At 35.2% G+C, this 20,994-nt stretch overlaps 1 protein-coding gene across 2 annotated transcripts in view; it reads right to left on the bottom strand.

Moving 5' to 3' along the window:
* LOC128240824 (dynein axonemal heavy chain 7-like) overlaps window positions 1–20,994 on the bottom strand; it is a 95,235-nt gene that overhangs the window by 48,115 nt on the left and 26,126 nt on the right. For both annotated transcript variants that reach the window (XM_052957734.1, XM_052957735.1), the window contains 20 exons: window positions 20,754–20,922; window positions 20,127–20,229; window positions 19,287–19,414; window positions 18,766–18,978; window positions 18,058–18,291; window positions 17,269–17,382; window positions 16,823–16,972; window positions 16,407–16,512; window positions 15,505–15,893; window positions 14,953–15,048; window positions 14,452–14,577; window positions 12,605–12,802; window positions 7,989–8,144; window positions 7,373–7,541; window positions 5,965–6,091; window positions 5,154–5,370; window positions 4,412–4,728; window positions 4,018–4,159; window positions 3,505–3,618; window positions 2,374–2,492 (listed from right to left, as the gene is read on the bottom strand). In XM_052957734.1, the coding sequence (XP_052813694.1) occupies window positions 2,374–2,492; window positions 3,505–3,618; window positions 4,018–4,159; window positions 4,412–4,728; window positions 5,154–5,370; window positions 5,965–6,091; window positions 7,373–7,541; window positions 7,989–8,144; window positions 12,605–12,802; window positions 14,452–14,577; window positions 14,953–15,048; window positions 15,505–15,893; window positions 16,407–16,512; window positions 16,823–16,972; window positions 17,269–17,382; window positions 18,058–18,291; window positions 18,766–18,978; window positions 19,287–19,414; window positions 20,127–20,229; window positions 20,754–20,922 (3,387 nt within the window). The remainder of the gene's footprint in view (window positions 1–2,373; window positions 2,493–3,504; window positions 3,619–4,017; window positions 4,160–4,411; window positions 4,729–5,153; window positions 5,371–5,964; window positions 6,092–7,372; window positions 7,542–7,988; window positions 8,145–12,604; window positions 12,803–14,451; window positions 14,578–14,952; window positions 15,049–15,504; window positions 15,894–16,406; window positions 16,513–16,822; window positions 16,973–17,268; window positions 17,383–18,057; window positions 18,292–18,765; window positions 18,979–19,286; window positions 19,415–20,126; window positions 20,230–20,753; window positions 20,923–20,994) is intronic.

Below are 20,994 nucleotides of genomic sequence, written 5' to 3'. Positions count from 1 at the left end.
GCAACGACAGCTGGTGATAAATTACAAGTATCACATTCTTCAGGGTTGGTGAAAAAAAAACATGGCCAAATTTCCATCATGATGAAAACACAACATGCAACGACAGCTGGTGATAAATCACATCTGAAAATTGTGAAGACTGTACAAGATATATAAAATACAGACTCTACTAAGACTTACTCCACCATCATTAAGTCAGCGTGATGCCTTGAAGACCTAGATATTAAAAAAACAACATGGGAAAGGAACATTATTTGAGTTCTTAAACTAATTCTTAACTCATAACTCTTATCATTGACGATAATGAGGATGAATCTCATTACAAATGGTAATCACTAATTCACATTACTTTGTTAATCCCATATTTTTTACTATGTCTCGTGAGTCAAGTTTAATGAATATAAAAAAATGGAACGGGAGGAATGGTAAAATTGTATAAATGATAATCAGGTAAATAAAATCATTCAGAGACTCATTTAGACTAATAATAGTGATGAGTGACCAACGACAAGACTTTGTGAGATTGGTAGGTGCCTTAAACATTTCTTGAATCCAACAGTATACAAGAATGCAATGGTCGATGATTCAATTACAACACCGATCTGATGCAAGTACTTACTCATCACGCGCTCGTTTTTTGGCCAACCTACATCGTATATAAGTAAATCAAACTTAAAACCAAGTATTATCCTTGTTTCAATAAATCATGAAAGCTTAAACTATTCTTCACAAAATACTGAACAGTGAAATCAAAATGATTCAACTCTTACTTCAAGTTAAAAATAAATAAATATGGACAAATTATTTTTTTGTGACATCAATATGATCTTAAAGTATCGGGTTTGAAACAGCAACCTTACACACAAACTGCATTATTTGCCTAACATCTAAATGTAATCTATAAACGCTACATAATACATGATGGAGCCATGTAAGTAATCTTATAATCAAAATGCTCCATCAGTATTCAAGACAACACCTATTACTCTGACAACAAGTAGCATGCTTTCAACACCATTATCAAAAACACAACAGCTGTATTCTGAAAGAGATTTACAAGTTATCATTAGTAAGCATCAAAATGTGTGGCCTAATTAGGACTTCAGACCCAAAGTCAGTTGCCTCGATATGTCCCCACCCACTGTCACATTTTCAATCTGAATAAATAATAAACATTTAATAGTATGTCTCTGGGTGTGAGATTTGGGGATGTAAATAACTTTGGCAGAAGTCCTGTGATTCAACACAAATAACAACAGCAGTCTTCAAAACATGTAATGATAACTACGGTAATGGCCTATCAGAATTGCTTTCTATCCAATATCTCAACATGCTGTACACGTTTGTACAAAGTTATTCACAATTTACTGGACCACAATACATTGTGCTCTCGTGCTACTTACTCATTTGCTTTCTGGCGAGCTAGCCTGTATAGTTAACCAAGAATATAATGTAAGATTGAATTAAAGTAAGGGACCATTTCATAAACAAATGTAAAACACAATATCGTAAGATCAAAAAAACTCACTTTAATACTCAGTGAGTCAGAAATGAATTTAAATAAATATTGCGTAATAACCTTTCAGCCTTACTACATGTGTCAAAATACATCTCATTACAAGCAAGAATAAAGGGTTTGAAATAATGAAAAAAATGCTGGTTGATAAAATTGCCAATTAACACTGTAAGACAGAACTACATTCAGTATAGGAAAGCAAGAAAATAGTTAAGCCAAATTACATATATCTATGACAAAGTCAATAAAATAAAAAATAAAACAGTCTGAAATCTAAGCATTTCTAAAATGACAAAAGATTGTCTTTACATATATAGATATCATAACAAAATCAATATAAGGAAATGTCAAACAAGTAAACCATCACTCAGTTACTTGTTATTCAAATGGTTGACAGTCTCAAGACCCAACCAAACTGTTCAGTTGCCTCTTTCCTCACAGATTATTAGCTTCATGTCATATTCATACCAGCTCCCGTCTGGTCAAGGTCCCTTACAACTATAAACACAGTACCAATACCTCGTTCATATACATCATTTTAATGGGACCAGTAATTTGTCCCCCTATACCTACCTCCAAAGTAATCAATCATACCCTGACCAAATGCAAACCCTCCATATTCCCCCTTTTTTTGTCTAGCGTGTTTCGGACTTAGTAACTGTCAATCACTCCTCTCCTCCCACTCTGCCTACATCCTCCTTCACCCACCTGTGCAGCTGTCTTATATTCTGAAAGATCTATCTCCTGTTTCTCATCTAGTTGATAAAGGCTTGGAACTTTAACATATTTAGGTAGATTTTAATGTATTCACACCCTTCCATGCCCCCTCCCCCACTTATTCCCTTCCTATCACCCACCTGTCAAGCTGCCTCATCTTCTCACAGATCTCCTGCTTCTCATCAAGTGGATAAAGGCTGGGCACTTCACCGGCATTCAGTAGATTGTTAATGTCTTCAAGGAATGACTCTTGTTTGATCTGAAATACACAAATAAACATAATAATTATTAATAAACATAAGCTTAAAGTTAATTTAAGTGGTACTGCTTAAGCTGTTAGCTCTAAAGTTCTCAAAGAACAAAACTTAAAGTAACAATTACAAGAAAGCCCTTCTACTCTTCCTTGCTGCTTAAGCTGTTAGCTCTCAAGTTCTCAAAGAACAAAACTTTAAGTAACAATTACAAGAGAGCCGTTCTACTCTTCCTTGCTACTTAAGCTGTTAGCTCTCAAGTTCTCAAAGAACAAAATTTAAGTAACAATTACAAGAGAGCCGTTCAACTCTTCCTTGCTGCTTAAGCTGTTAGCTCTCAAGTTCTCAAAGAACAAAACTTAAGTAACAATTACAAGAGAGCCGTTCTACTCTTCCTTGCTACTTAAGCTGTTAGCTCTCAAGTTCTCAAAGAACAAAACTTAAGTAACAATTACAAGAGGGCCGTTCTACTCTTCCTTGCTACTTAAGCTGTTAGCTCTCAAGTTCTCAAAGAACAAAACTTATGTAACAATTACAAGAGAGCCGTTCTACTCTTCCTTGCTATTTAAGTTGTTAGCTCTCAAGTTTTACAAAATTTAACAAGAGGGCCCTTCTACTCTTCCTAGATTTTAGCTTGTGGATAGCACTTTCTTGATACAGGTCATTAAATAGAAAATCTGCATCTTAAATGAATTGAAAAAATACATTAGGACTTCCTGGGGGCAGGTCTTAAATCTTTCCTGCTCTTTCCTAATGGTTACCTTGTTTTTTTATTAAAGCAAAAGTGCTTTTAAAAAATCAGGTCACACCTTAGGTAAAGATGGCCTTCTAACAGCGATTTGCCTGAGCAACTTGCTACAAGATGACTCTGATAAGCTACCAGCTATTTTCTTTCTAACAGTGTACCAGTTAAGTAATTCAACAATGTGATAACAATTTTACTTCTGACCTTTTCTAAAAAAAATGCACCACTTTTTCAGTAAATTCAGTATTATATTAACCCATATGAGTATGTCTTACCTGTGTGTCCGAGAAGAGGAAGACACCATGGTTGTCCGTCTCCGTGGCCTTTCTCAGGATCCTTTTCAAGTCCTCCCTCCACTCCACAGAGGTGTATGACTTGGAGATCTCAACCTAAGGTAGGGAAAAAGAAACCCTTAGTTCACAATAATTAAATTTTCCATTGCTTATGCTGCATGCAAGTTATTAATTTAAATTTCATAATACCAAGTTTCCTTTGTTTAGTTTTTAAATTAGATTTTCAAGAGGTATGAAATCTTGAATACAGCCCTGGTAGTTTTAACAATAAAAATCAACTTAAACTTCTACAGCCATTCTGTATAAAATTTCTAAAAGTTATCCAATGTTTATTTTTCATTTAGTCTGCATATTTAAATGATTTGATTGATTAATATTACTTATAAATATAGACCAATCAATAGACGATTTGACTGACTTTGACCAAACCAAAATATTAACCTTTTTTATACAATTGCCTGCTGATAACTGCTGAACCCCGACCTAATAACATACCTGGAAGAGGTCATAGTCTGCCATGTGCGCGGCTAGACGTGTCAGTGACTGTCTCCCTGACCCTCCAACTCCCACAAGCAGGGCGTGACTGCGGGGCTGCTTGACGATACGAGCAATACGGGATACATGCTCAATAGCAAACCTGCAGGGAAGGAAGGGTGTGTTTATGAATTAACAGCTATTACTGTAACAGAAATGAGTTAAATAATGCGCGCATGATCAAATCACTAATTGCTAAGTATTTGTTTTTTTCTTCACTTTCAGGATTATCCAAGCACAAGAATGTAAATTACTGTTTAACTTATATTTACAACATTTAAAAAAAAATCAACCAACAATGATCAGCCCCAGCTATTTCTAGCTACTAACTTATAATGTTATTATTAATACGCACCTGAAGAGTACAAGGTTCATTGGTTTCTTGCTCATGTTGTTAAACTCGTCCAGGTATCCTTCCACAACATGTCTCAGCTGTTCTAGGTCACGCACCTCCACATAATGTTTGGAGTCAGACTTCGGGTCCGCAAAGTCACAGTATACCAAACTACGGAGGTCATCTTCTGTGACCTTGCCATCATTGTCAAAGTCAAGGTGGATGAAGAGCTGATCAAAGTCCTCGCGGAGTTTTTCTTTACATGTCTCGCGTGTGAAGGAGAACAGCCAATCACGGTCTTTGTCGTCAACCAGACGATCATAGTACACTCGGAATACCTGGCAAGATACACATTTTGCTCCTTCTAATGTTACAGTTAACAAAATCAATGTCATGTATATTAAAAGTAAAGATAAAGGCTGCTACTTTTTCATAGTGTTTTGCCTCAAAAGTTTCATTTGATTATTTTTGCAGATCAGCCAGTCCAGGGATCAAGACTGAGACCACCTGCTTGCAAGTCAGGTGCTCTACCAACTGAGCTAACAGGTGTGGATAACTCACATATGATCTATGCGAGTCAGCACTATGACAATTGCATCTGTGTGAATCACGTACTGTGACATTTGTATTATAAAAAGAAGTCTCGTCTCCGAAGTAAAGGACAAAAAAACAATGCTTGTATTCCATGTATAAAATGTTATCCTACAATCAATTATTTTCAACATTTTGTTTATCACTTATTTAATTTAAACAAAGCCCCCACCTCATGGACCCAGAGTCTCTTCATGGACGCGGGTTCCTCCATTGTCTCTGGGGTGGACAGGAGTACGCCCTGAATCACACGTCCAAAATCACGGGTGTTAAATAGGTAGTGAGACTTTGCCGGGGTGGGCAAGAGTTGCTGCATGGCTTCCTTATACACATACAGAGTTCCCTGCACGATCTGGTCGATGCAAGGCTTGAACTCGTTACTGAAGCCTCTGTAAACAAAAGTAGGGTCAGGATTAGATTGGTTTATATTCAGTATAATCATATTTCAAGAACGGCATTAAAATATCGACTATATTTTTATCACATTAAAAATAGAAAATTATTTTACTACGAGCCGAGGTAAATTACAAAAAAAAAGTCATTTTTAGTTTCAAAATCTTACAATACTTTTAATAAGGTCACATTTTCCGTCTACAAAATGAGACTAAAAGTTCTGTTGATGTCATTTATTTACATGCTCAGAAACTAACACCAGCAAAAAAGCTACAGTGCCCTTTAACTTATTTTTCTTTTTAAAATCAAGTATACCTAAAGCAGACTGTGCCTAGTTTAAACTTTTTTTATTTTACAACGTTCATGAATAAAGTTAAATGAGCTTGAACTCCCGTCATTCTCATTGGCACAATGTTGCATGGTCTTGGTTGTGGGGTAAACTGGAGAACCATGAGAAAACCACACTTGCCCAGCTTGGTGACCACCCGACCAAACTCACATGCGCCCATGCTGGGTATCGAACCCCGGTTGCCTTGTGAGAAGTGAGTGCACTAATCACTGCGCTACCCGGACAACAAGGCTGCGCTTACCTGGAGGAGATGTGCCATTCCATGATCTTACGGAAAATTGTGATCATGGCGTCATCGTCAAACTCATTGATGGTGACCAAGTTAAAGTGGCGCATAAATCTGGGTGTGATTGGGTTACGACCACCACCTGTAGGAAGACAAAATGGCATTTTAATCTCTAATATGATTTTCTTGGGCTCCTTAAAATTGACTAAGAGAATTACCTCTGTTTGACACATTGATCTGATCATAACTTTTAAATCTATAATATGATATTCTTTGTTTCCTATAAATAGTGTAAAATATTGGCTTAAACCAAAACCAAAAAAAACAATTCAAGTATGACAGGTTTCACCATGAGTTCAATACCACATGAATTGCTTTATCATACAGTCAAACCTGGTTGAACGGTCACCTGCTTCAAAGGGTCACCTGCCTTATCAGGCCACTCCGAAGTCCCCCAGTACGTTTTTACTATATACAGTACGTGAATTAAGCGCCCAACTGTCTAAACGGCCACGGCCACTAATTTTTGACCCCATGAAGCCATATAAACACTTATTGGCGGCCACTAATCCCTTGTCACTGACACTTCCACTTTTTTCCAATATACACAGCTTTAATTGCATACTGAAGTTGACGGGAAAGACAGACGGCCTCAGCTATTTCCGTCATCCAATGACAATGCATATTACATCACACGATTGCAGTGCTTTTTTTTACACATCGAGAAATCATGTTTATATCATGTTGGCGAATGTTTTGACACAATCAATGAAGATACTTAAACAATTACAAACTTAATTATTAAATACCGAAGAAGAACACCGGTTAATATTATGAATTTACAGTTTGCATAGTCACTCGAAGGTGTGAAACAACTTAATAATTGTATTCATTTCCCTATTAATTCTCAAAGTGTACAGATTTATCTATTTACGAACAGATATTCACATTGCATTGTTCTTGACATAACTTTTTTTTAAATTTTGATTATGGCTGAAAATAAGACAAATCGAACGTGTTTGACTCTTAAAGAACTTGTCGAGTGTATAAATTATTAGAAAACGGCCTTAGTGCAAGAAGTGTTGACAAGGAATTTAACTGTGAAAATTGTGGAGGAATATGAGAGCATAAAACATGTATTTAATGCATTTTATCAATAAATTTGAAATAAAGTCATTTTGTCTACATCTGTATTTAATCTTATTTAATAATAATAGTAGTGGTGTGGTGTTAGGTTGTGGTTAATATGCATATTCGACTTCTGTTTGAACAAAGTTTAAGTGGCGGAAATGTCTAACCTGGATTCAGTGGCCACCTTGAATTTTTACCAAAGGTGGTCACTTAATACAGGTTTGACTGTACTAAATAGACAAATAAATTAAACTGAAAATGCATAAGCATGAACTCTTGAACATGTATATACCTGGTGGGCCCATGCCTGCAATCAGCTGTATGTCTATCAGTTTGAGGGGAACCACATCCTTCAGGTCATACCATGTCCAGTGATCCTGCCATTGTCTCAACAACTCTATTGGGGGCTGGGCACCAAACTGCTCCAGCTGGGGCATGTTCAGATCATCCACAAACACAATCTAGGAGTAGAAACAGTGAAATATTTGGTGTTGAACATTAAAAAGTGAGGTGGGATTGAAAGATCAAATGGCTAAATTTGATTGGCCAAAGAATCATATTCAGTGTGATAGGTATAAAAAAAATCACAAAAAAAAAAACAAACATTCATATATTTCAACATTGTATCAAGCGTTACTTGCAATTTTTTGCAGTATGTTTGTGCATATATACGAGGGTTACTCATAATGTATATAGTTGAAAAAGTACTCCTACAATCTTCATGAATATGCAGCAGCTCAAATATGTACTTATTGTAAATAATTTGGGAACGTTTGTTTGGGGTTTTACAATTAATGGATACATGGGAACCATTTTATGAACTCCATACACCTGTTCACTGCAAAGTGTGTGTAGGAAAGGCATTTTAAATATCAAATATCAAAACATATGATTTTGACATAACTTACAGCCCTCTTGCCCAGAGGTGGCCCAAACACGCCCTTCCTGCGTTTGTCCAACTTGGACATGATGATATTCTGTGTCTGGTTGGCCGAGGTCTGGGCAGAGAAGTTGATAATGTTGGGCTTGAACTTCTCCTTGTCAAGCTTGTTCAACAGGAAGTCCTGAAAGTATGGGAGGCAGGGTTTCTCAAAAAGGCGAGTGTTCAATTTATTATTAACAAAATGTTTGGCTATTATGTTTAAAACTATTGAATTTATATGTTTTTAGCCATCAAAACAGAAAAAATAAAGATTTAGTATATATCACAGAGTACAAAGTTCAGGTTTTAAAGCACTTATGCCCAAATTTCTAAACTCTTACAATTCCAGATAAACTTATGTGCCTACTCTATCTCTCTATATATTATATCATAATTATATTAAATTGTATCTCATTTTTAAAGTTTCTTCTAGCCTGAAAAAATTTTAATAAGGTTTCTCCTTGGGGCTAGTGCTAAATATTTGATTACTGATGTGTGTGACTTATTGTGGGGAATGTTTTTTTAATGTTTGATTACTGATGTGTGTGACTTATTGTGGGGAATGTTTTTTTTAATGTTTGATTACTGATGTGTGTGACTTATTGTGGGGAATGTTTTTTTAATGTTTGATTACAGATGTGTGTGACTTATTGTGGAGAATGTTTTTAATGTTTGATTACTGATGTGTGAGACTTATTGTGGGGAATGTTTTTTTTAATGTTTGATTACTGATGTGTGTGACTTATTGTGGGGAATGTTTTTTTAATGTTTGATTACAGATGTGTGAGACTTATTGTGGGGAATGTTTTTTTAATGTTTGATTACTGATGTGTGAGACTTATTGTGGGGAATGTTTTTTTAATGTTTGATTACTGATGTGTGTGACTTATTGTGGGGAATATTTTTTTAATGTTTGATTACTGATGTGTGAGACTTATTGTGGAGAATGTTTTTAATGTTTGATTACAGATGTGTGTGACTTATTGTGGAGAATGTTTTTTTAATGTTTGATTACTGATGTGTGTGACTTATTGTGGGGAATGTTTTTTTAATGTTTGATTACTATGTGTGAGACTTATTGTGGGGAATGTTTTTTTAATGTTTGATTACTGATGTGTGTGACTTATTGTGGGGAATGTTTTTTTAATGTTTGATTACTGATGTGTGTGACTTATTGTGGGGAATGTTTTTTTAATGTTTGATTACAGATGTGTGTGACTTATTGTGGGGAATGTTTTTTTAATGTTTGATTACTGATGTGTGTGACTTATTGTGGGGAATGTTTTTTTAATGTTTGATTACTGATGTGTGTGACATATTGTGGGGAATGTTTTTTTTAATGTTTGATTACTGATGTGTGTGACTTATTGTGGGGAATGTTTTTTTAATGTTTGATTACTGATGTGTGTGACTTATTGTGGGGAATGTTTTTTAATGTTTGATTACAGATGTGTGAGACTTATTGTGGGGAATGTTTTTTTAATGTTTGATTACTGATGTGTGAGACTTATTGTGGGGAATGTTTTTTTAATGTTTGATTACTGATGTGTGAGACTTATTGTGGGGAATGTTTTTAATGTTTGATTACAGATGTGTGTGACTTATTGTGGGGAATGTTTTTTTATTGTTTGATTACAGATGTGTGAGACTTATTGTGGGGAATGTTTTTTTTAATGTTTGATTACTGATGTGTGTGACTTATTGTGGGGAATGTTTTTTATTGTTTGATTACTGATGTGTGTGACTTATTGTGGGGAATGTTTTTTTAATGTTTGATTACTGATGTGTGAGACTTATTGTGGGGAATGTTTTTAATGTTTGATTACAGATGTGTGTGACTTATTGTGGGGAATGTTTTTTTAATGTTTGATTACTGATGTGTGTGACTTATTGTGGGGAATGTTTTTTTAATGTTTGATTACTGATGTGTGTGACTTATTGTGGGGAATGTTTTTTAATGTTTGATCACTGATGTGTGTGACTTATTGTGTGGAATGTTTTTTTAATGTTTGATTACAGATGTGTGTGACTTATTGTGTGGAATGTTTTTTTAATGTTTGATTACAGATGTGTGTGACTTATTGTGGGGAATGTTTTTTTAATGTTTGATTACTGATGTGTGTGACTTATTGTGGGGAATGTTTTTTTAATGTTTGATTACTGATGTGTGTGACTTATTGTGGGGAATGTTTTTTTAATGTTTGATTACTGATGTGTGTGACTTATTGTGTGGAATGTTTTTTTAATGTTTGATTACAGATGTGTGTGACTTATTGTGGGGAATGTTTTTTTAATGTTTGATTACAGATGTGTGTGACTTATTGTGGGGAATGTTTTTTTAATGTTTGATTACAGATGTGTGTGACTTATTGTGGGGAATGTTTTTTTAATGTTTGATTACAGATGTGTGTGACTTATTGTGGGGAATGTTTTTTTAATGTTTGATTACTGATGTGTGTGACTTATTGTGGAGAATGTTTTTTTAATGTTTGATCACTGATGTGTGTGACTTATTGTGTGGAATGTTTTTTTAATGTTTGATTACAGATGTGTGTGACTTATTGTGTGGAATGTTTTTTTAATGTTTGATTACAGATGTGTGTGACTTATTGTGGGGAATGTTTTTTTAATGTTTGATTACTGATGTGTGTGACTTATTGTGGGGAATGTTTTTTTAATGTTTGATTACAGATGTGTGTGACTTATTGTGGGGAATGTTTTTTTAATGTTTGATTACTGATGTGTGTGACTTATTGTGTGGAATGTTTTTTTAATGTTTGATTACAGATGTGTGTGACTTATTGTGTGGAATGTTTTTTTAATGTTTGATTACAGATGTGTGTGACTTATTGTGGGGAATGTTTTTTTAATGTTTGATTACTGATGTGTGTGACTTATTGTGGGGAATGTTTTTTTAATGTTTGATTACTGATGTGTGTGACTTATTGTGGGGAATGTTTTTTTAATGTTTGATTACTGATGTGTGTGACTTATTGTGTGGAATGTTTTTTTAATGTTTGATTACAGATGTGTGTGACTTATTGTGGGGAATGTTTTTTTAATGTTTGATTACAGATGTGTGTGACTTATTGTGGGGAATGTTTTTTTAATGTTTGATTACAGATGTGTGTGACTTATTGTGGGGAATGTTTTTTAATGTTTGATTACAGATGTGTGTGACTTATTGTGGGGAATGTTTTTTTAATGTTTGATTACTGATGTGTGTGACTTATTGTGGGGAATGTTTTTAATGTTTGATTACTGATGTGTGAGACTTATTGTGGAGAATGTTTTTAATGTTTGATTACTGATGTGTGTGACTTATTGTGGGGAATGTTTTTTTAATGTTTGATTACTATGTGTGAGACTTATTGTGGGGAATGTTTTTTTAATGTTTGATTACAGATGTGTGTGACTTGTTGTGTGGAATGTTTTTTTAATGTTTGATTACTGATGTGTGAGACTTATTGTGGGGAATGTTTTTTTAATGTTTGATTACTATGTGTGAGACTTATTGTGGAGAATGTTTTTTTAATGTTTGATTACTGATGTGTGAGACTTATTGTGGGGAATGTTTTTTTAATGTTTGATTACAGATGTGTGAGACTTATTGTGGGGAATGTTTTTTTAATGTTTGATTACTGATGTGTGAGACTTATTGTGGGGAATGTTTTTTTAATGTTTGATTACTATGTGTGAGACTTATTGTGGAGAATGTTTTTTTAATGTTTGATTACAGATGTGTGTGACTTATTGTGTGGAATGTTTTTTTAATGTTTGATTACAGATGTGTGAGACTTATTGTGTGGAATGTTTTTTTAATGTTTGATTACTATGTGTGAGACTTATTGTGGAGAATGTTTTTTTAATGTTTGATTACTGATGTGTGTGACTTATTGTGGGGAATGTTTTTTTAATGTTTGATTACTATGTGTGAGACTTATTGTGGGGAATGTTTTTTTAATGTTTGATTACTATGTGTGAGACTTATTGTGGAGAATGTTTTTTTAATGTTTGATTACTGATGTGTGTGACTTATTGTGGGGAATGTTTTTTTAATGTTTGATTACAGATGTGTGAGACTTATTGTGTGGAATGTTTTTTTAATGTTTGATTACTGATGTGTGAGACTTATTGTGGGGAATGTTTTTTTAATGTTTGATTACTATGTGTGAGACTTATTGTGGAGAATGTTTTTTTAATGTTTGATTACTGATGTGTGAGACTTATTGTGGGGAATGTTTTTTTAATGTTTGATTACTATGTGTGAGACTTATTGTGGGGAATGTTTTTTTAATGTTTGATTACTATGTGTGAGACTTATTGTGGGGAATGTTTTTTTAATGTTTGATTACTGATGTGTGAGACTTATTGTGGAGAATGTTTTTTTAATGCTTTTGTTTATCTTTCAGTGTCTATTTTTTTCCATCTGGTATCAGCAAATCTGAAAATGTTATTGGCTGTACGACCTTAACCATTTAATTCACTCAAATTTTGTGTGTGTGTGTGTGTGTGTGTGTGTGTGTGTTTGAAAATACATAGTAACAGGGTTTTTATAAACTTTTTTTTGCTGTTTTCAAGCCACATGAATCATTCACTCACAGTGATGTACACGCTCTTGCCAGTTCCGGTGGGTCCGACAAACATGGCCGACTTCTGGTGCTGCACCAGGAGGTTCATGATGTATGTGTATCGCACTGTATCCTGCGTCGGCACGATGATCTCGTTAAACATGGCGTCCTTGGGAATTGGGGGATTGTCTTTGAGTTCTTCGGTCCATTGTACCCACTTGCCAGCACCCTACAATACAAAAATGAGGGTTAAAATATTATTACGTATATCATATTCAAAGTGTTAAGTGTAATGTGAAACATTAAATTGAGTACTCATTTTGTTCAATGATTTTTTCTTATAGGTAAGAGGTTAAAAAATATATCAATGAGTAATTTACCTATCATACATCAATAACTATTTTTGTTCACCAAAACATGTGCCTATTTAGTTGTTTTTTCTTATTATTAAATTTTATTTTCAATTAAAAGGCTGAAAATATACAGGCAAAAAACATATAGCATACAGTATACACAGAAAAGTTGTTTGTCAACCATAATATTATGCCCCCTGAGTACCACTTTTTCAAAACTTGTGGAATATTGAATAAAGGTGTTTTTAGAAGAAATGCATTACTTATTTATGGTGTTTTTTTTTTACAAAAGTGGAGATAAACATTTTGATCCAATAACTGAAAACAAAGTTTTCACAAGATTGTTGACCATGACCTTGATCTTTGACCTACTGACCCCACAAAATAGGGGTTGCTAACTGGTCAAGCGCAACCAATTACCACTGAAGTTTCATAGTCCTAGGTCAAACTGTTATTAAGTCATTATGCCAACAAAGTTTTCATAGAACTGTTGACTGTGACCCTGACCTTTGACCAGCCGACCCCATAAAAATTGGGGGAGGGGAGGCCATATTCTGGTCAAGAGCAACCTAAAACTTTAGTGTCATTGTCTTACATGTAGATCTGCCTGTTCTTAAGTTATTGTGGTATAAAGTTGTCAAAATACTGTTGATTGTGACCTTGACCTTCTACCTACTGACCTCAAAAACAGTAGGGGTCATATTCTGGTCAAGGACAACCTATCCCTAAGAGGCATGATAAGTCATGCACAATAACATTTGCAAACCTAGTAGGCACCTACTATATGGAAAATACAATTATAAGAAAAAATGGCATGCTTTACAAGATGTACAAAAAATACTTAATACTACAGATAAGTACATTCACCATACAACATGCATATATATGTAACTAAAACCATTTCATACAGCTATATGCAAAGACAGAAAACTTTATAAAGAGTGCATGGTACATACTCCCAGTGTCGACAGCATTCCCACTTTTGCCTACGATGTAGTATATATCAAAGTTAAAAATTCAATCAGATGACTTGAATTTTCATATTTCCCACTATTTGCTGACAATTATAAATGCTATAAATCTTTCAAAAAGCAACTTTGTGTGATGAAATTAAGCTAGTACTTCAAGGAATTAGCGTGCATGCCCTCCAGCATTTATCAAGCATGAACACACAAAAACATGTGATAAATCCTTAAATATTCATATAAAAAAACACACGACTAAAAAATAGTATCCAGCTGAGTATTTATTGTTAAAAAAAGTTTTCAACATCTTATGTTACTAAAAAACAAAATAGCTGAACATTGTTACCTTATATCATCGGTCAAACAAAATCAGGGAAATCCAATCAGAGCACAATAAAAATAAACAATTATGTCCTAATCCTCTGGGGAGATACAATACGAACATCAAGTTTTCTCAATACAAGACAAGTCTGGTGAATATAACAGAATGCATGATTTCCTGATTAAATACTATACACAATGCAACACAAGCTTTAAACCATGAGGCATTGAAGTCTCACCTCCTTGATAAACTTGTAGTCATACACACGTCCCTTGGGTGGGAATGGGTTCATGTAGGGCTTCATGGGTGGCTCCACCAACTCGGGCAGGCTCAGCTTCAGACGGGTGTCCTCAGTCATACCACCCTAGGGACAAACACAAAGTTGTTAGCATTGACATATATATATTACATGACGAAATTGAGGGCAACCAATTTGAGAGGTTCTGGGCACACAAAGCTAAATTCAGAAAGCTACTTAAAGCAACATTTCTGATTGCTGAACAAAAAAATAATTTCTATGAAATAAAAAAGTAAAGATGAATATATAGCATCTGTTCAAAATGATAAACATATCAGTAACAGTACCTGCTATATCTATTTAAATAACATTTTGTGTACATAATTTATGCATTGTAACTAAAATTATTATGATTTATTTAGCTTTTGTGTGTTATAGGCCTATGGCCTTTGTTTACTTTTAAAAGGAATTGTGTTGAGTTGTTCACCAGTTGATACATACAGACATTAGTTCCTTGATAAGTTTGTCAAACTTGACTCTGCCATCATCCGTGCAGGATCCTCCTACAGACCAGGTTAGGGCAAAGAAGAAAATGCTCTGAAAAACAATGACAGTAACTTGATATTAAGTTCATTTTTTATTTTCATAATTTTACAAAATTTCAAATACAAAAATCTCACAAATTATTTTTCAATAAAAATAATTTTAATCATTTGCCAAGCAAAAACCAAGTCCAGCTGTGCTAGTTGTGTTTGTAATTAACATCATCTGGTTGCTGTGCTGCGAATTTGAAACCCTTGGCATTGCTAACACCTGGCACTCAATCTTGTGAGATTTGATCTTTTTACATCACTACACAATACGGTCGACATGTATTAATTTTCTAAGACAACCATATGAAGCACTATGCAAACATTGTAAAAAAGTTGTAACAATACAAAAGATAAATATATTAACATTAAATTCTCATCAGACAAGAAACTCAACAAGACACATTTAAATACATAATTAATAAAGACAAAACTGCTAGATGAGAAAGTAAGTTCTTCTCACCTCCAGCCAGGTCATAATCTCACGTTCCTCCATCTGGGAAACCTTGGCCTCGTCCTTAAACTCGTCCATCTGAACATCCATCAGATTCATAACACCCTTAACCAGCTGGGTGTCTGACGTCGGTGCTTGCTCCTTCACTCCACCCTTGCGCACAAGCTGGATGCACGCATCAACAAAGCGCTCAAAGAGGTCATTAATGGTGCTCTTGTACATTTCTGTGATGGATGTGGGCATCTCATTCAGCCATGACTTAACGAGTGGTCGCCAGCCGAGAGAGGAAGGTTCCATGTAGATCATACCACAGCGGGATACCGTGGCAGGGGAGGCAACCTCCAGGTCCATGGGCTCAAACATAAGGTTGGTAGTTGGGGCAAGCTGGATAATCTCACCTGAAGAATGGGAAATATTTATCAGTGTAACAGTTGTCGAAATTAGCAAGAGACTGCAAGCCCTGCACTGGTAAAAAAAAATCCGGGCTTGTTCAAGTTCTGGATTTTATACAGCAGGGCTTGTTCAAAAATGTAGTGCCAAGCAGTTGTATATGAATTTGGGCTTGTTATCCAAAATACTAATTTCGATGACTGGTGAAATAGAAACGATATTGTTTCAAACAGTTAAAATATCAATTTGATATTTTTCACTGTATTAAAATTTAAGCCTACTATCATCTGCAAATCAAATGTGAAAGTGCATAGGCTGGGATACATTTTCAACCATGTCATTTCGGAAATGCATCTGATTTAAATATGTTTTCATGTCCGTGGGTCTTATGACAATTTAAACCCATGTTATTGTTTACTTTAAAGAACAAGGATGATGTTCCTTTCCGATTACACAAAATGTCATATCCAGGACATTCACATACACAAGTATGGCGACTGCAGCTGTATTTTTCCACTTACCACTCATAAGACAGAGTTTCTTGTTATCATCCAGCACAGTGTTCATGTTCTCAATCCAGATGGCATCGACTGGCCCGTCAAATATCAGCCACTTCCTGTCTGGGGTCTGAAACAAAGGAGCTTAGTTGATAAACATTTCTTCACATGCTTCTAGCTAGAGATAAATCATAAAGAAGTATTGTCGGAAATTGATCATTTACAGATTAAAGAGGGCATATATTGCTATGTGGATGCATTCTTTAAAACTTGAAAACTATGAGCAAACAACAATTGAATCATTTTGTAATCAAGCTTTAAAGAGTTAGTACACAAGTAATTTATCAAAAATACAAAATGACTAATTCCTGATGGCGATATCAATTATAATATAAAATACAGTAAGTTCCAATGGTTTAAATTAAACGTCACAAACTAACTGTAGATGAGGCAAAAGCTCTGTAGGACACAGCCAGCACACCGTCAGACCACTCGTGGGAAACCGGGTCAAAGCAACCATACAGCTGACCCATGGTGATGGCCTTGGGGTTGATAACTGTAATCTGGACTTTATTCTCTTCCATCAGGCCCTGCAAGATGTACAGCATTTAAGCATCAAACAGCACTCTTTCTCTCATATCTATGGGAATGGGGCCGAGGCTCTTCCAGGTAATTTTCAAGAAAATGGGAATTTCGAATAACCAGGAATAATTCTTATTCTTAAGTATGATAATATGGTAAATGACTTGTTATATCATAGATACATTTTTGTACGCTTTGAATATTTATTTTTCTTCCTCATGAACAGGTTAACCTAAAATTAAAGGGAAAAATGTATACTTTCTATATGGGAATCAATTTAAATGAACCACAATATCATTTATACCTTCTCATGAATGTCTGCGAGGGCATGGGCCAACACCCTGTACGCTGAAGTCTTGCCTCCAAATGGCTCACCAACAATCATGAAACCGTGGCGTACAATCATCATCTCATAGATCTGAAATAATAGGATATACAGTTTTAATAGTTTCTTATATTCAGAATGTAACCTTGGTTTGAGAGTTTTTGTATACATAACACAGAATGGGTGAAACCATTCTATAATCGGTGTAACCATTCTATAACTACCGTGCAGATAAATTACAATGCTTTTAATTTTATACTGCACATTGTCCAGGACAACATGGTACAAAACAGTTAGTCAACAGCAAGTCTTGTCCTTGCATTAATACACTTGAGCTATGTATAATCTCAATAACCTAATTATGGGTGCCATCGCTATTATTTCTAAAGCCACTTCCTGAACATCATTTCATTCCAAATGGTAGTTTAGTTTGCAGTTTTCTTCCTGTTTTAAACAGCACCAGGGAGTGAAAGCCATTTGATTTACTGTTAAATTTTTCAGTTTCAAAGAAGCGGAACATCTCAACAATAATTCAAGGCAGAGTTATGGGCCTTACTGTAAATACGAGTATTGTCTCTAGCAACATGTGTTCCACATTTCATGTAAATATTTTGAAACTGTTTTAACCATTACATTACCGATGACAACAACAAAACCATCGCGAATACCTTCTTCGAAAAATAGATAAGCTATTAAAAAGATGATTCTATTACAGAACAATACTTAGACAGAGAATTTATTTTATCAAAAAAATTTTAACCAACGTACCTGTTGAATTTTTTCCAGGAAGAATTCTACACATTGCAGGTTCATCTTGACGCAGTTGTCTCGCACATGCTCGTTAAGAATCTCGTAGTCAGGCTCAGGAAGTTTCACCCCGGGGAAGAGATCTGACGTGATGCCGTGGAATAGGGGCAGATCGTGGGACAAGAACTTTGGCAGGTTCACGTCAATGATGGAACGCAACATCAGGATGTTCTCATCTTCTTCCGGGTATTTCAGCTGTCAAATGATTAAGATAAAGATGTTTAACAGTGATATTTGGAGGGATTATAATAAAATCTAATATTTGTAGAAAGAACTTGTTAATAAAGAGAGAAATAATCCCATCTCAGGGTAATAAACTATTGCTGGTCTTTTTATCTGTTAAGAACTTATTATATCCAAATCATGGTTGGTTGTCACCAAGCTGGACAAGCGGGTTTCCTCTGGAAAATCCTTTTCCCCCACAACATAAGACCACACCCTCACACAACATTGTGCCAACAACAGTGATTAAGTTGCAACAACTTGTTTCACAATCATTGTGGAAATGAATAAGCTTTTAAAAACATTTTTTTTCTATCATTAAAGTAAACTAAGTCAAACAAAACAATGCATTAAAATTAAAAAAAAAAATATGGCATCAATCAAAAGTAACCTTTATTGTGCCTCTTTAATGCACAATTGGGCATTAAAGCATAGCATCATACCCACCTTGAGGTTACCAGCGGCAGTGAGCACAGACTTGACGGCCCTCATGCCGTAGTCGTAATGGTGCTGGGAGGAGAGCTGTTCCGAGCACAGTCTGTACACGGCCACAATCTTCACAGACAAGGGTCGGGCAGACACAAACCCGCAGGAGTAGAGAGAGATCTCAGCAATCAGGGCATAGTCGGGCACCATCATAGCCACCGTACGGAACAAAGCCTTTAAATATAATGCATTGTGAGTAAAAATGTAGCTAGTGATAACAAGTATGGATTACTTTGTGTACGTCAATGAACAAGTTTAGATTCACAGCTTCTATTCCCTTAGATGTAAGAATGTAATTTTTACAAAGTTAATCCCATATGAGACAATGTTAAACAAACAATCTCAACTGAAAACGCAACCAAACTCAACATTTAGTCAAAACACAATGGGCAGACTCTCCAAATAGGCCCAATCATTGTAAAAAAGGGAAACTACAGAATGTTGCATCAAATTCACTAATAGCAGTACTATTATTGCCTTACCTTGAGGTTATCGGGCAGCTCAGAGCGGCCAGCGTAGCCAGGGTTCATTGTGATAAACACTGAACAGGTCGGATCCAGTCTGATCTCCGAACCTTCAAACATCATGCTGTCTGCTCCACTGTTGATACCTGAATGACGAAGGGTAAGTAGATTTATTTTAACTTAATAAAAACCAGCATTGCGATACAACTATATTACTAACATTTTACAAACAATCCTTACAGTTAGTTTTACTATAAAATAAAATACCCTTCTAAAAGAATAACAGAATGTACATGTATGGTAATTGTCAACTTGGGATTAAAAATTGTATAAAGAAAACAATCAATGATTTACAGTTATTGAAGTAATAATCAAAGATGAAAATATGCATGAGGGCTATTCCAGTAAAACATAAAACACCTGGGGGAAAGGCAATTACTTAAATAATATATGGGTGGGTGTCTATTTTCGCTAATTTGGACCCCAAAAGGGTAAATTTGCTTCTGTAGGGGGTTGGCTTATATTTAAGTGCCTTCCCCCCGGGGGTTATATGTTTAAATGGAATAGCCCTGAGCAGGATAAGTGGTCAAAACTGTAGTCTAACTCATAGTCATGAACAATAGAAAATAATTATCACCTTTGCTATTTTAACATAGAAATTAAAGTAAAAATTCTTATATAGGACTTTACTTATTATAAATGAAAGTTGATTTTTGAACATCATAATTGATTATCGCCGAGTTTTAGTGCGACAATACCCTATCATAGGTTTATCGTCTTCTCTCAATACAGCTTAAGTCATCAATTTATTCATTGACTGACGCTAAATTGCATTATTATCTGTAGAAGCAATCGTACCTCTCTGAATGGTCAGGATCTGCTGGGCCACCACAGACAACACTTCCAGGTCGATACGGTTAAACTCATCAAAACACGACCACGCTCCACATGACGCCAAACCCTGGAACACAGAAATACATGTTTACAAATCAATTCAATAGTCACTGTAATGGTGTTTGTAGAGCATGTAATGTATGACTGCTAAAAGACAAATAAGTCTGGAGAGGAAAATCGGACTCAAAGGCATGTGAATAAGCTGGTAAAGTGGCTTGCCTGTGGGTCCAATTTTCTGCTTCAGAAAGAAAATAAATGGTTGATTATTTTCTTGCTTATTTATTTCATTTTCCATTTGGGTAATATTGACATAAAATATGCCTTTATGTACATTTCACCAAATAGAACATGAAACGATGCATACTGAGGTCAAAAATATATTACATCACATTTTTGTTGGAAATTTTCTATGAATTGGATATTGTCACTTGTAGCATTGAATTAAGCCTGATGTGAATATTTTGAATTACTTTATTATTGTCAAGGTTAAGTTCCACAACAAAACTGACTGCAACAATACAAAAGATATCGAAATGCCTAAACTATTTTTTTCAAAAAACATAAAAGCCAAAATTTAATGACATCACCTACCTTGAAGAACTTCCCAAGAGCGATGAAGTCCAGACCATCGGAGCAATTGAAGACGACGCACTGTTTGGCGACGGCCTTGGCGAGATCCTTGGTGGTTTCGGTCTTCCCTGTACCTGCAGGACCCTCGGGGGCTCCTCCCAGATGGAGCTGCAGGGCTCCAAACAGGGTTCTGAAGATAGGATGGTAAAATTGCAAACACTGAGCAATAGTTCACTATTCAATCAAAATATCATGACTAAGC

The sequence above is a fragment of the Mya arenaria genome, chromosome 7, assembly GCF_026914265.1.
Source record: "Mya arenaria isolate MELC-2E11 chromosome 7, ASM2691426v1".
Classification (NCBI taxonomy): Eukaryota; Metazoa; Mollusca; class Bivalvia; order Myida; family Myidae; genus Mya; species Mya arenaria.
This window is presented reverse-complemented; position numbering and strand designations above follow the sequence as displayed.